General features: G+C 40.1%; 1 protein-coding gene across 1 annotated transcript in view; it reads right to left on the minus strand.

The window, feature by feature from the left end:
• The window catches only part of LOC149153203 (phospholipid hydroperoxide glutathione peroxidase), a 36,623-nt gene extending 21,857 nt beyond the window's left edge, over positions 1-14,766 (minus strand). Inside the window, exon 1 of the mRNA XM_089439107.1 lies at positions 13,948-14,766. Coding sequence (XP_089295233.1) covers positions 13,948-14,151 — 204 coding nt within the window. The 5' untranslated portion in view covers positions 14,152-14,766. The remainder of the gene's footprint in view (positions 1-13,947) is intronic.
• Positions 14,767-15,670: the final 904 nt, after the last annotated feature.

The following is a 15,670-nucleotide window of genomic DNA, read 5'->3' on the forward strand; positions in this document are numbered from 1 at the left end:
TTACAATCACTGAAAAGAACCTAGTGGAAAAGATTCTCAGTCATAGTAGAGATCTCTCACTTCCTCCTTTGATTTCTTCTTCTCAGGTTCTTCCACTTCTTTGGTGATATGGGCTTCTTCCCTTCCTCTTTTGTTGTTGTCCTTCTTGAGTTTAGGACAATCTCTCTTGTAGTGCCCAAATTCATGACAGTCATAGCATTGGATTTTCAATATATTCTTCTTTTTCTTTTTTTGAAGACCAAACTATCAAAACTTTCCTTTCTTCCTAGCCATGGCAGCAAATGTTTGGACTTGCTCGTTTCATCCTAAATCGTTTTTTGCCTTCAACCTGGTTTCTTCAATTTTACATAATGAACAAAGTTCATTGAATGGGGTGGCTTCTTCTTTCCAACGCTGCTAGATGTAAAGTTGCCCCATTCCTCTGGAAGAGCATTGAGCACTATGGTGCTCATTTCTTTGTCGGACATTATTTCTCCCAACTCTTGTAGTTGGTCTCTTATTTCTAATACCCTCATAAAGTATGAGGCTACTCCACTTTCCTTTGAGATCTTCATTTTGTACATCTGGTTCCTTGAAGATATCACTTCTCTTGCAGTACTTACCAAGAACAATTTTATTAACTTGTCATATATTTCTTTTGATGTCTCCAACTTTGATACATAAGGTATGGGGGGATTCTTGATGGATTATATGAGAATCCTTTAAGCCTTTATTTCCCCTTTCTTATACTTTGTAAGAGCTTGAGCTTCTTCCTTTGGAGGTTTAGTGATTGTACCCTTAACATGTTCAACAACTTCATTTTCTATGAGGATCAAACATGTCCTCTTCTTCCATGCAAGAAAGTTTGATGACCCAACCAATTTGTTGCTTTCCTTGCAAAATGAAGTCATTTTGATAGCAGATCCAGTCATAAATATAGAGGTACTTACTTGTCAAGTGAAGGTGCTTCTTGATGATAATATCTTCAACTTGATGCCTTCTTGATTTTGATGATGTTGTTGGTAATAGAAGATGTCTTCTTGATGAAGATGTCTTCTTCCAAAAGTGATCCTTGGCTCAAATAGTGGGAGATCACCTAGATTCCTTAATGATGATGATAATGCTTCTTCTTGCTTCCTCGGATGATAGAGTAGAGTGTGGTGGCATTCCCAAGATACTTTAAATGTAGGGTCTTTCTTTGATTTAGTGGATGACGAGTCCTTGAGGTCTTCTTTTCTTTGAAGATTGTAAGCTTCCCAAGAAAGCTTTAAGTGTAGAACCTTTCTTCGGATAAGCTAGGGTTTTCGAGGTCTTCTACTTATTGTTGCTTCTAGATGATGTGATCTTTGAGTAGATGTTCTTAATGCTTCTTAATTTGTTCACCCTTATGAATCCCTTCTTGTGCTTCGGCCCTTGATGTCTTCTTAGATGATCTTCTTGTGCTTCGACCCTTGAGTGTCCTTCTTTAAGCTACCTTTATCTTGATGTAGTCACCTTTAGCTCTAATACCGTGTTGAGAAATCTAGGGGCAACATCTACATTAGTTGATTTCTCTTCTTTGATAATTGCTTGTCATGTATTTTTATTTAACTTGATTATCTTCTTCTTTGATTATTATTAGTATTCTCTTCATCAAACAACTACCAAACCATAAAGAACAATGAGACAAAGGACACAAGATATAGGTGATCAGCCAAGGCCAAAACCTTCTCCAACTAAGAGGAAAACCCGCAAGAATTCATCTCTTCTTATAGAATCTTCAATTGACGAATTCCAAGACCTATGACACTTGACCAAGACCAAGTCAAACATTTCTTCCTTAATGAGATTTCCCTCCAGCAACTTCCACAATTTCGATCTCCCAGCAGATTCTTTAAAACTTTGACCTGCGCCGCAAATTCTTCTGCAACTTCGACCTGCCCAACAAATTCTTCTGGAATTTCGACCCAGCAATTTCTTCCTGGCACTTTGATTTGCCCAGCAACGCTTCAACTTCCCAGCAATATTTTGACTTGCCCAACAACAATAGAAACCCTAACACGAGAGAGAGAGAGAGAAGCCCAAAACTTCGATCTTGCTTTTCTTCTCATTTTTCGTCCTTTTTTAGCTTCTATCTTGAGGAGATCGAACTTGCTTGAGTGAGTGTGCTAATGAGGTCGAGTTCCTTCTTATTTATAGGCTTTTGAGGGGTACGAATTGCTTCCTTTAGGCCGACTTGTCCACTTGTGTAGGCCAACTTGATGACAAGGTCTTGGAGGGTCTTTTGACTCTATTTTGAATCAAAAGAGGTTTTTCACACATGACAATGACTCATTTGACTTGTCCACTCAATGACAAGCCCTAGAAACACTCAATGGATGCTTGACCTAAAAATAAATTTCCCTTGAGCATGAAACCGATGCCTCAAGAATAACAATAATAAATTTATTTTTCTCATTACATCAAATACATAAAATCATGATTACATATGTCATTATGAAGACCAAACCTAGTTACATATTTCAAAAGATAAGACTCTTGAAGAAGCATTCACCAGACAAAGACCTCAAGTTGGACATTTGAGCATATTTGGTTGTGCAGTCTATATCCATGTACCCAAAGATAAGACAAAGAAGCTAGAACCTTCAGGAAAGAAAGGAATATTTGTTGGATATAGTGAATCATCAAGGCCAATAAAATTTATGTTCCAAGACAAAGATAGGTTGAAGTTAGCAGGGATGTGACCTTTGATGAGAATGTTGCCTATTGGAAATCTAAAGAAGTTCCCATGGATTTTGATGAGGACGAAGAACATGAAGCCCCAAGGAAGAAGGTTTTGGTCCATCTAATTCTTTAGAACATCCCGTAGATCATCAAGAAGAGCCAAAAGGGCCTAGCGGTCCAATGGACCCAATTGTTGATCCTGAAATCAGGAAAAGGCCAACATGGCTTAGATCCACTTTGCAAGAAGCAGAAGGACATGTAGCACCACGTGGCACCTTCAAGGAACGTAAGATACCTAAGAGGTATTATGGATATGCAACATTGATGACTAACCCATTGATTCTAAACCTTCCACTTTTGAAGAAGCAGCTAGCCAACAAGTTTGAAAGGATGTGATGTTAGAAGAATACCAATCGATCATGAAGAACGATGTATGGGAGGTTGTGCCTAGACCTCAAGGAAAGTCAGTGGTAGCCTCCAAATGGGTATACAAGATCAAGCATGCAGGGGATGGAAATATTGACAAATACAAGGTGAGATTTGTGGCTATACGGTTCTCCCAAAAAGAGGGAGAAGATTATGATGAGATTTTTGCTCTGATTTCCAAGTACACTACCATTAGATCTATTATTTCTATTGCTTCTTCTATGGGTTGGAATTTACATCAGATGGATGTAAAGACTACTTTCCTCAATGGTGTGATTGAGGAAGAAGTGTACATAGAACAACCTCAAGGTTTTGAGGTTCATGGAAGAGAGTCTCACGTCTGCAGATTGAAGAAAGCCTTGTATGGACTTAAGCAAGCACCTAGAGCCTGGTACTCTTGAATTGACAGCTACTTGACAAGACTTGGTTTCTCCAAAAGTGATGTTGATCCAAACCTGTATTTCAAGGTTGAGAAGAATGAACCTGTGATTTTATTATTGTATGTTGATGACTTATTTCTGACAGGTGTGGAGCATCTCATTATTCAAAGTAAGAGGGAGTTGGCTTTTGAATTTGATATGAAGGATCTTGGGTTGATGCACTACTATTTGGGGCTAGAAGTATGGCAGAAGCCTGGGGAAATCTTCCTTGGTCAAGGGAAGTTTGTTATCAAAATCTTGCAGAAGTTTGGGATGATGGACTATAAATCTATGACAACTCCCATGGTGACAAATCTAAGAAAGTTGAGAGACTCTGAGTCAGATTTGGTAGATCCATCCATGTACCGAAAGCTGATTGGCTCACTAATGTATTTGGTTAATACCAGGCCGGACATTTGCTTTGCAATGAATGCTCTAAGCTAGTTCTATGTGGAACCTAGACATGATCATTGGATTGCAACAAAGAATGTATTGAGGTATTTGCATGGTACAATTGATTATTGTTTGAGATATGTTGCAAACGGTGATATACAGTTGCAGGGAGATACAAATGCAAATTGCGCAGGGAATGCTAAAGATAGAAAGAGTACATCTGAAGGTTGATTCAATTTGGGCTCCGCTATGATCTCCTGGATGAGCAAGAAGCAAACATCTGTTGCACTCAGCACTGCCAAAGCAGAATACATTGCAGGCAATTTAGCGAGTTATGAAGCAGTGTGGCTTTTGAAGTTACTCGCAAGGCTATTTGATCATGTGCTCAAGCAGACCGTGATATATTGTGATAATCAAAATTGTGTGAAGCTAACAAAGAATCCAGTTTTCCATGACAAGTCAAAGCACATTGAGATCAAATACCACTTCATCTGTGACATGGCGCAAAAGGGAGCAGTGAAGCTCTAATATGTCTCTACAGATGAGCAAATAGTTGATATTCTTACAAAGCCTCTATCCAGAGAGAAGTTCATATACTTCAGGGACAAGCTTGGACTTGTTGAAAATGTCTCTCTCAGTGAGAGGGAGTGTTGATGAAATAGCATCATGGACTGATATTCTCCCTATGTCAAGTATATTGACCCGAATTAGAGAGAATGGTCCAGCAGAGGACAGTGATTCTTCTTATGTCTAGTATGTTGACTCGAATGAGGAAGAAGGGTCCTTAAGAATCAGGTTTGTTTAGCATCAAGCCCCGAATTACTCAAATAGAGTGTGGCCTTTGGAGATTCACCATGTGTCAAAGATATTGACCCGAATGATGGTGAACCAAGATGTTAATTTAAATAACAATGGTATGTTTTATGCTTAAGAGCAATTTACTTCAATTTTCTTATTAGCCCAATATCAATGTCCAATTAGCAATCACATTAACATGACAGTAAATGCAGATAGAACATAAATAAAAAGAGTAGAGGCAAGAGGACACAAGATATGGCACCAACCAAGGACAAACCCCAATGTGGGGAAACCCTTGATCAATTCTTCTTATAATTCTTCAAAAGTTCAACAAAGAGAGAGTACAATATACAATATTCACTTGCCTAATCACAGTGAAATCTTATCAGTCACACAGCAGAAACAGAAAGCCCTAACTAGAAAGTCAACGTTGGTCAACAGGGCAGATTTTGACCTCCAAAATAGCTTGGTCAAACTTGGTCAACTCGACCTCCAATAGCAAGTCAAATCAGCCCAAAAATAGTCTAAAAATATCTAGTCAAACCTAGTCAACAAAGTCAATGCAACAACAAGCCCTAACACAGTCAACACTGGTCAAACAGAGGTCAAATAGCCTTGGATTTCGTGCCCAAAACTACGGTCTGCCCAAACAAAAATCCCCACACAAAACCACAATCAAAGATGGTCAACTCTGGTCAATGCAGGGACAGCAAAAGAACAATCCCTTCTTCGCACATGTGGAGAGAGAGAAGCCATAAATCCATACCCAATCAAGAAGAGAGAGATGTGCGAGTGAAGTGAAGTGACCAAATGAGGAGGAGGCACCTTGTATTTATATGGAAACGTTGAGGATGAATAGATGTGACTGTTGGGCTTCTGAGCCTACATGAGTTTGTTGGCCGACCTTGACAATTTGTCCATTATCAAAATAAATTCATAATTCCATTTGTACATGTCAGAATGGGATGATCTTTATATCAATCCTACACCTCTCAGAGAGAGGAATCTAATAAAAATATAAGTTGCCTCATATGAGTTTCCCAAGGTGAAGTTTGGCCCTAGTCGCCAAAATTAACACTCCCTCTCAACTAGGGAGAACTTTACCTGCCAAATTGTCTGACAATCGTACCATCATTGTCTTTGCTTTGCTCTACTCTGCTGAACCATGAAGATAGAAGAAATGATCAAGAATGTATCATACCATTCTCCACTGACCCGAAGTCAGTTTCCAATAATAGAGTGTGTCATACGACTCTTAGCCGACCCAAAGTCAGTTTCCATTGATCCCAGATCAATATCAACATCCTAGCATAGGGAGTACAGTAGTACACGATGCGTCCATCGTTATACTATGGTCCCTATCCTCATTTCCCTACTCATTAGCCAGATGAGAGGTACTTCCCATGAGTCCCGAACTACATGGGTAAGATGTGCAGGCAGGAGAAGGTGAACCACTCATCCTGCTCATATGCCATAGGAGAAGGTGAACCACTCAACCTATGCATATGTCACCATGGGGTATCACAGGGGAAGGTGAACCACTCACCCTATGCATTGCACACCATTAGGGAAAGGTGAACCACTCACCCTATGGTCGGTCATCGCTCCAAGAAGTACCCCAATCCCCCCGGAGCTCCCAGAGCTCAACACCCATCTCATACGGGATCCTCGTAAGAGGGTCTCTCCACGACTCCAAATCGTTCACGAAAGGTTAAGAATTTGACCTTCCCAAGGGCTTCATAAGAATATCGGCGACTTGATCATCAATCCAAATGTGTTGGAGCCTTATTGCTCCCCGTTGTACCATATCCCAGATAAAGTGGTACCTGATATCAATATGCTTGGAGTGGTCATGAAACACGGACTTCTCTAAAAGACTAATCCCATTGTGGTTGTCGCAAAAGATCACGGTGGTATCCAGCACATGTCCAAACAACTCACTAAAGAGCTTCCTCAACCAAACAACTTCAAAGGAGGCCAAACTAGCAGTAATGTATTCAACCTCAGCAGTGTTCAAGGCAACCGACTTTTGCTTCCTGCTCATCCATGATATCGAAGCAGAACCTAGAAAGAAGCAACATCTAGATGTGCTTTTAATATTTATGATCCACCACACTGCCAGCCCAGTCTGCATTGGAGTAACCATGGAGCCTCACCTTCCCAATAGTGTATCTTAGTCGATAAGTGATTGTGCCCCGAAGATATCTCAAGAGATTCTTGGCAGCAATCCAATGTATGTGATGAGGCTCAACCATAAAACATATGTCCGGACAGGAGTTCACCAAGAACATCAGGGCCCCACAAGTTGACCATACTCGGAAGGATTTGTCAAATTTGGCCCCGCCGCACTTCCGCATAACTTCTTGAAGTTAAGTTCCATCAGAGTAGTCACGGGCTTGCAGTCCACCTTCCCAAATCTTTCAAGTATCTTCACAATATATTTTCCTTAAGAAAGGAAAATCTCACCTGGCTTTTGTCAGACCTCCAACCCTAAGAAGTAATGCATCAATCCTAGGTCCTTCATCTCAAATTCGAAAGCCAACTCCCTCTTACATTGATGAATAAGAGGGTCTGCACCTGTCAAAAAGAGATCGTCCACATAAAGTACCAAGATGAGAGGTCTATCATTCTCAACCTTAAAATAAAGGTTCGGATCAGCTTCATTTCTTGTAAATCCCAACTTCATTAGATAGTTATTGATCCTCTCATACTAAACTTGGGGTGCTTATTTCAACCCATAGAGGGTTTTCTTCAGCCTGCATACATGTGTCTGGCGATCTTGAACTTCGAACCCCTAAGGTTGTTCTGCATAGACTTCCTCCTTAAGTGAACCATGCAAAAAGGCAATCTTGACATCCATCTGGTGTAGATTCCATCCTTGTGAGGCAACAAGGGCAATGATTGAATGGATGGTGGTGTAGCGGGCAACCGGTGCAAATATATCATCATAATCTACACCTTCCTTTTGAGAGAACTTAGAAGGCTCGAGCAACTAATCTGGCCTTGAACTTTTCAGCACTTCCATCAGCTCATACCTGATCTTGTAGAGCCATTTCGAGGTGACAACAAATTTGTCCTTAGGTCTAGGGACCACACCCCAGACATCATTCTTCATAATCGCCTCATACTCTTCATTTGTTGCATCCTTCCAAACATGGTGCTTTGCAGCTTCTTCGAATGTGCAAGGCTCAAATTGAATAATGGTGCTCATTGTAGTTAAGTACCCTTGGTACCTATTCGGCTTCTTGCTTTCATGAAATGTCCCCTTAGGTGCAACATGTCTCTCAACATCTTCGAGAGTCTCCCTAAGCCATGAGGGTCTCCTTTTTTAGGAGGAGGGCTCATGAGGGGGTGGATCAATGGGATCCATTGGTCCTTCAGCATCGAGCATCGGCTCATCCTGCAGTTCTCCCTGCTTTCCTGAATCTGCTTCTTTGTCCTTCCTTGGAAGAGGAAGGTTACTAATCTTCCCAAGGGCAGCGACTTCATTGAAGGTGACATCATGACTTATCTCCACTTCTTTTTGATCAGGCACATAGATTCTATACGCCCTAGAAGTTTCACTGTAGCCCACAAATGTTCCTTTCTTCCCAGAAGCATCCAATTTGCTTCTCTTTTCTTTTGGCACATGAAAATATACGGGACTACCAAAAATTCTAAAGTGAGAAACATCAAGTTTCTTACCGGTGAAAACTTCTTCGGAGTTTTGGAGTCCAACACTTGATGAGGGCATCTATTTTGAACATACACAGCAGTGTTTGCAGCTTCGGCCCATAAGAACTTCGGAAGGCTTTGATCATGAAGCATGGCACGAGTGGCTTCTACAATGGAACAGTTCTTCCTTTCAACAACACCATTTTGCTCAGGAGTATATGCGATAGTAGTCTCCCTCTTAATGCTAGCTTCTCTTCAATAATTTTTGAACTCATTTGATTCATATTCGTTTCCATTATCAATCTTCAATATTTTGATCTTCTTCCCGGTTTGATTTTCGACCAAAGCTTTGAAAGAACAGAACCATGAGAATACTTTGCCTTTCTTCTTCAAAAAATATATCCAAGTCTTGCGAGAGAAATCATCCATAAAGATAGCATAATATAAATATCATCCTAATGAGTTCATGGGCATCGCACTAGATAGATCAAAATGAATCAATTGCAAATTGCAATATGTCAATAGTCTTGCTATCACTTGAGGGGAACAGTCCCCTTGTATGCTTTCCTTCGGCACACCCCTAACAAACACCTTCATGTTCTACTTTAAATTCGAGCATACCTGTCACCATCTTACTCACATAGGGTAGAACCTTATACTGTAGATGAGCAAACCTCTGGTGCCATAATTTGGATTGAAGTGATGTGTCGCAAGACATAGCTCCCAATGGGCTTCCTCCAACTTGATATAGGCTATCAACCCTGAAGCCAAGTGTAAATGCATCTTTGAATTTTTTATTCCATACGCGTACCTTTCCATCGATGAATGCCACCTTGAATCTTTTGTCCTCCATCGCCGAGATAGATACCAGGGTCTTCTTTATATCAGGTAATCATAGAACTTCTTGTAAATGAATGGTGTTACCTTGATTCAAGTGAAGAGTAACATTTCCAACTCCCTTCACGGGATAGGTGGCATTGTCCCGAAGAATGATCTCCAAATTGTATCATTTTCTATCAGATTTGAAAGAGCTTCCTTATACCCAGTGAAGTGCCTTGAGGCACCACTATCAATCAACCAATTTCCCAAAGTGTCCGGAGGAGATGCTGTGGAGAGGGCAGATATAAGATAAAATTCTTTTTGCTTGTTATCAACATTAGATTCATCATACCTGGTGTTTCTTGATCTCTTAAAATGGCGACCATTTCCTTGATGAGGAGCAGGAGCATTCCTTTTCCCTTGGTAGTTGAATCTTCCATTCCTTTGATTGTTGTTGCCTCTGAAATTGTTGTTGTTGTGGTTGTCATCATCATGAGGTGTATCCCTTCTATTAAGATACTCCCTAGCATAGTGACCAAACTTGTTGCAAATGAAGCATCTTCCCTTCCTTCCATTTTTGAAACCCAGCCTTCCTTCACGTTGCTTCTTTGAACCTACATTGTTCTTCTTTTTAGCATGAGCGGAGAATGTCGTAGGATCATTCCTATTTGAAGGCATATCTAGTTCCATCATCCTTGTTTCTTCTTGGGAACATCTAGTCAACAATTCTTCAAAACCTGGCATCCTATCATTGTTAAGAATAATAGTGTTGAACACATGCCATTCACGAGGCAGTCCTCCAAGGGAAATGAGAGTAAGCTCCCTATCAACAATAGCTTCTCCAATCGAAGGATCATTTTTTATCTCAATAATCCTCATGAAGTAGGATTGAATATCTTCATTTCCTCCCTTCTTTATATCCTTGAGCTTGTTCTTGAGGAAAAGAATTTGATTTACATTGCTAGATTTGAACATGCCAACCAACCTGTCATATATCTCCTTTGATGTGTTCAAATCGGAGATGTAAGCAACTAAATGCTTATGAATAGAATCCTTGTTGATTTTCTTGGCTTTGACTTCACCCTTCTTGTACATTTTTAGCAGCAGTCGATGCATTTGAAGGAGGTGCCAAAATCTTTTCTTGCACATAATCCATAACATCTTGCTCTTCTAATGTCAAATCAAGAGACACCTTCCATGCATGATAATCAGACTTATCATGAAGCTTATCATCAGACTTGAAGTAGGATGTGGAAGCCATTGAATCTTGTCCTTGATCAGTGAATGCTCCTCTTACTGATTGCTCTTCTCACTCTTGCTTGGGCTTTGTCTTCACCTCAACTCCGATTCCATGTTAATTTTAGATAACAATGGTATGTTCTATGCTTAAGAGCAATTTACTTCAATTTTCTTATTAGCCCAATATCAATTTCCAGATGAGCAATCACATTAACATAACAGTAAATGCAGATATAACATAAATAAAAAAAGTAGAAGACAAGAGGACACAAGATATGGGACCAGCAACGGACAAACGCTATTGTAGTGAAACCCTTGATCAATTCTTCTCATAATTCTTCAAAAGTTCAACAGAGAGAAAAAGTACAATATACAATATTCACTTGCCCAATCACAGTGAAATCTGATCAGTCAAACCGCAGAAACAGAAAGCCATAACCCAAAAGTCAACGTTGGTCAAAAGGGCATATTTTGATCTCCAAAACAGCTCAATCAAACTTGGTCAACTCAGCCTCCAACATCAAGTCAAATCAGCCCAAAAACAGTCTAAAAATATCTAGTCAAACCTTGTCAGCAAAAGTCAACGCAAGAGCAAGCCCTAGCACAGTCAATGCTGGTCAAACAGCCTCGAATTTCGTGGCCAAAATTGCGACTGACCAAACAAAAATACCCCACACAAAACCGCAGTCAAAGATGGTCAACGTTAGTCAACGCTAGTCAAAACAACCTTTTGCAATTTTCGGTCAACTCTGGTCAACACAGGGACAGCAAAAGAATAGCCCCTTCTTTGCACGTGTGGAGAGAGAGAAGCCTCAAAAATTTGTACCCAATCAAGAAGAGAGAGATGTGTGAGTGAAGTGAAGTGTCCAAATGAGGAGGAAGCACCTTGTATTTATATGTAAACGTTGAGGATGAATAGACGTGACTGTTGGGCTTCTCAGCCTACATGAGTTTGTTGGCCGACCTTGACAATTTGTCCATAATCAAAATAAATTCATAACTCCATTTGTACATGTCAGAATGGGATGATCTTTAGATCAATCCTACACCTCTCAAAGGGAGGAATCCAATAAAAATATCAGCTACCTCATATGAGTTGTCCAAGGTGAAGTTTGGCCCTAGTTGCCAAAATTAACACAAGACTAGTATGGATACCAAGTGTCAGGTACCGACCCGAATTTGGTGACTAGTTGATGATGTACCATGTGTCTGAAGTACAAACCCACATTATGGTGAGGATATACTAGATATGAGGTATTGACCAAATTATGGTAATTGATTAATGTTACCGGTTTACCATGTGTCACATTTTTGTTGACCCAATTACGTTAATGATTTGTTATAACTTTTTGTTAGAGAAATTTGCCAAAAAAACCATTTATCTAGTCATTATAAATACCTCCCTAACTAAGAGGGAGTGTTCAATTTTGTAGCTATGGTCGATCTTCATAATTTACATTTTTTATCCCTTGAAATACATAATGTAAATGTAACACATGTTCTTCATGTCATTTTCATTGTTTAGCCCTTGAAATAATTATTATTAGACATGTTCTTCATGTCGATATCAAAAGAGAAAATTTTGAAATTTTGGCTCCAACTTGTCAAGTCAACCCTCCCTCAAGTCAAGTCGGCCCGGGGAAGAGACACACCCATTTGGATAGGCAAAACACTATATATAGAGCATTCGACCTCCTCCACAAGGCACCATTCGACTTCTCACAAGACAAGTAATATTCTAGGCATCTCAGCAAAGAAGAAGGACGAATGACGAGTTCATCTCTAGCATTTATCTCTCTCTCTTGACTTCGCACGTGTGAACTTTTGGACAGTTTTTGGGTAGCAAGTCAAACTTATGGGCAGCAAGGCCAAAATTTTGGGCAGCAGGGTCGAGTTTTTGGGTATATTCTAGGAGGCCGAAATTCAACCTAGGTAATTCAAAGAGGGTTGAAGTTGAAAGGCAAAAGTTTGACTTGACAAGAGGGTTGCTTGACTAGGTTTGACCATAGCATTGTTGGTCAATTTGACCTCATAGTTCACTAGTTGCATTAGGTGTATCTCTTGTTGAACTGGAAATTTCTCTAAGAAAAAGGTTGTTGGGTTTTTCCCCCAAGTGGGTTTTCCCAGGATAATCTTGTGTTCTTTGTGCATTGTGATCTCTATTATCCTTGTGCTTTTATGGTTAAATCTCTGAAGTATAATTGGTTAATGATAAATTGGAATTGTTAAAAGAAGATTTGCACCATTAGAAGTAATTATCAGTATTTCATAAATTTGTGCTTATATCTATTGCATTTACAAAAATCAACAAATATTACCATTAATTATCAGGTTCCTAAACTCCTCAAAGCTCTAACCCTTATTTGTGTTCTATCTCTAGGGGTTGTTAGAAAGGAAAAAAAAAATATGAAGGGAAGTGCGCAGGCATCCCTCTTTTGGGGGAGGGGGGGCCAAATGTCCCCCTTTTGGGGAAATGGGCCCCCTGCATTAGGAAAATGTTTCCTGATGTGTTTACTTGAGTTTCCCCCAATGGCAGACATGGAGCAACATTTCCTCAAGCATCCCCATCCCCATAGAGTGGGAAACATGGGGGTGTGCCAACCACCCTAAGGGATGTGTCCCCATGGAACACTACTAAAGGTCAACATTAGACCGAAGGCAGGACATAGAAATGGAAAAGCAGCCCCATTCACTTATTTCCCTATTCGCAGTGATAGGATGGCCCTTGGTCAGTTTAATAAAGCAACTATAAGAAATCGTCAGCAAAGCAGCACTAGGAGATGCCTACATCTCCCGGACTCCTCAAAAATAAGAATCAATTTAGGATTGGGCCTTGGGTCAGAAAACCGTGGAGAAGACTTATTTGCCAGCACTCCCTCTTGATTGCATTGGATCATGGTATCGATCAAAAGTTCTAAGGGACTCCCCAGGCCTATACCTTATAGCCGTCCTAAGACTCCCCAGCCCCCCACCGTTCATCTTTAACCAAAACTCAGTGCAACATCTTAACATAGACAAATTACAACTCATTATGGGTTATAATGGAACTCAAATGAATTTACTGAATTGACTGAAAATCAATATTAATACTTTTATAAAGGTGTTAAAACTATAGGAGTCATGGCGAGAGTGCGTGTGCCTAATAAGCAAAAATTTATGATTGAGCCTGAAATCCACAGGTTCAATATCGTTAAAAAACTGTAGAGAGCCATGGGGTTTGGTCAAAGCTGCCAATCGGTGGCATCACCCTCATTGCGCGTGTAAACTGCTATCCATGCCTCTTTTCGCCTTGATTTTCCCGGAATACTTATTGGTTTGAAGGATGCAATTCGTCAGGTCAAGGACTTGGGTCAATTTACCTGGAAGTTTTAACTTTGACAGAGGGCAATTAATTCCAGCTTACCATGAAATTTACTAAAATTTCAAACATCTCAAAGCTACATAGAATTGAAGAAATTTTGTTGAAAACAATGAAGATCGAAATTTTGCAAATGAAACTCAATACGTAGAAACATACCTGCACGCCACCATCACCAGATAGGCACTGGCAAACAACTGGACCCAGAGGCAAAGAATCGGCTGGCACCGCCATCTTTACACTGAAGCCCTGAGAAGACTTAACAAACTCGTTACCAGAAACAGGTGGCTGCTGCTGTTTTTCAATGTTTTCTTCCTTAAACAGTCCTATACGAGCCAGAAGTTTTTTAACGAATCCAACCATTGTAGAGTTGCTGTCTGTCCTTTTTCTGGCCAGGTTTTCAACCCTCTAGTGTCAAATTTGAAAGTTTTTCGAAATAAACTTACTTGAACAATGCTGTATTCTCAGGCCTATGAAACTCGGAGATCTTCCTTCCTGTATTTATCTCCTTCGATTTCTCTTCAGACATTCCAACCCTCACCTGCAATGAGTCCCTTCCCCTTCCCCCCAATACACGGCAGATATCAAATTGAAAAACCCAAAAGAGCCCCGCGGCCTCTTCAAATCAATTGTAGCAAAAGGCCCCTTGTTAGTGTATTCTTTTCAGAGAAACTGAGATCCAAACCTCGAGCAGGAATAATACTGATGCCCAATCACTTGATGAATCTGTCCACAGAAGTTTTCAGAGAATTTATACCTTGTGTGCAGATTAAATCCTTGGCAAAGACCAAAAACAAGAATACCCTGCAAGAACACCACGCACCCACACTCACAATGAATCAATCCATCAATCCTCCTTGTGGGTTTTCCAACCGCGGCAACACAGGCAATGATAGCCGGGGGCCTTACGATTCACACAACGAGAAGGCTGGAAATGGGTAGAGATTATAAGGTTGGTCTTCCACGGCAAATCATTTAAACATGTTCTTAAATGTTATCGACTCTCCCTCTTGTTTTAACCTCTCTAACGATAACCATGGTAACCTCTCTAACGATAACCATGGTCTTATGTCGACCCTTCATTTTTCCCTTGAACTTTCTCGAACCGTGATCGTATGAACACGCCTTAAGAAGGTGTTTCGCCTTAAGAAGGTGTTTTTGGTTCTAGTGTGAGTGGGTGGGAGTGTTGTTGGTTCTTTCCTCCATCTCGATTCAATTTTCCGAGAGGGATATGTTGATGGGTTCTGATTTATTTCTTCAGAGGTATGCGTCACTAATACAATTAAATAAATTAGAATTTGCAACAAAAGGGTGTAGAGTGATACATGGGAGATATAGAAAAGAAGGATGTCGGTGTGGAAGGTACGAGGAATTAGGAGGCGAAGGGTGGGAATGGGAAGGAATTGGTAAAGTAGAGGGTTGCATGTGGGACATGGCTGAGTTATCTAAATCTAGCGAGTTTGTTGAGGAAATCAGATGCCTTCAAAGAAGCACCAAGGAAATATAGATAGTCACAAACTAATAGGGAAGACAATTAATCAAGTAAAGACTTGATAATTAAATTTGCAGAAATATATGGAAATGTTGACATGCACCATATTGCATTGATTTTCTATAATTATGCTTTGCTTAGTCCATGAGCTCATAGTCCCCACTCTTCACCAACTCTGCATCTATAAGAGGTGTTTTAGGTTTTCTTTTATCATCCGAAAATATATAATAACATTTGAAATACAAGGGTTTCTAATGTCTAATTGGATGGAGGTCAAGGATTGACTGGTCAAAGGGGTTCACAAGTCAGGTATATCTTCAAAGGTCTAATGTGTTGAGGGGCCTGATTACATGGGATGTCATTTTATAATAAAAGAAAATATATATATAG

Source organism: Pinus tabuliformis, chromosome 9 (assembly GCF_031772625.1).
Source record: "Pinus tabuliformis cultivar Carrire ecotype Pingquan chromosome 9, CPIR1, whole genome shotgun sequence".
NCBI lineage: Eukaryota > Viridiplantae > Streptophyta > Pinopsida > Pinales > Pinaceae > Pinus > Pinus tabuliformis.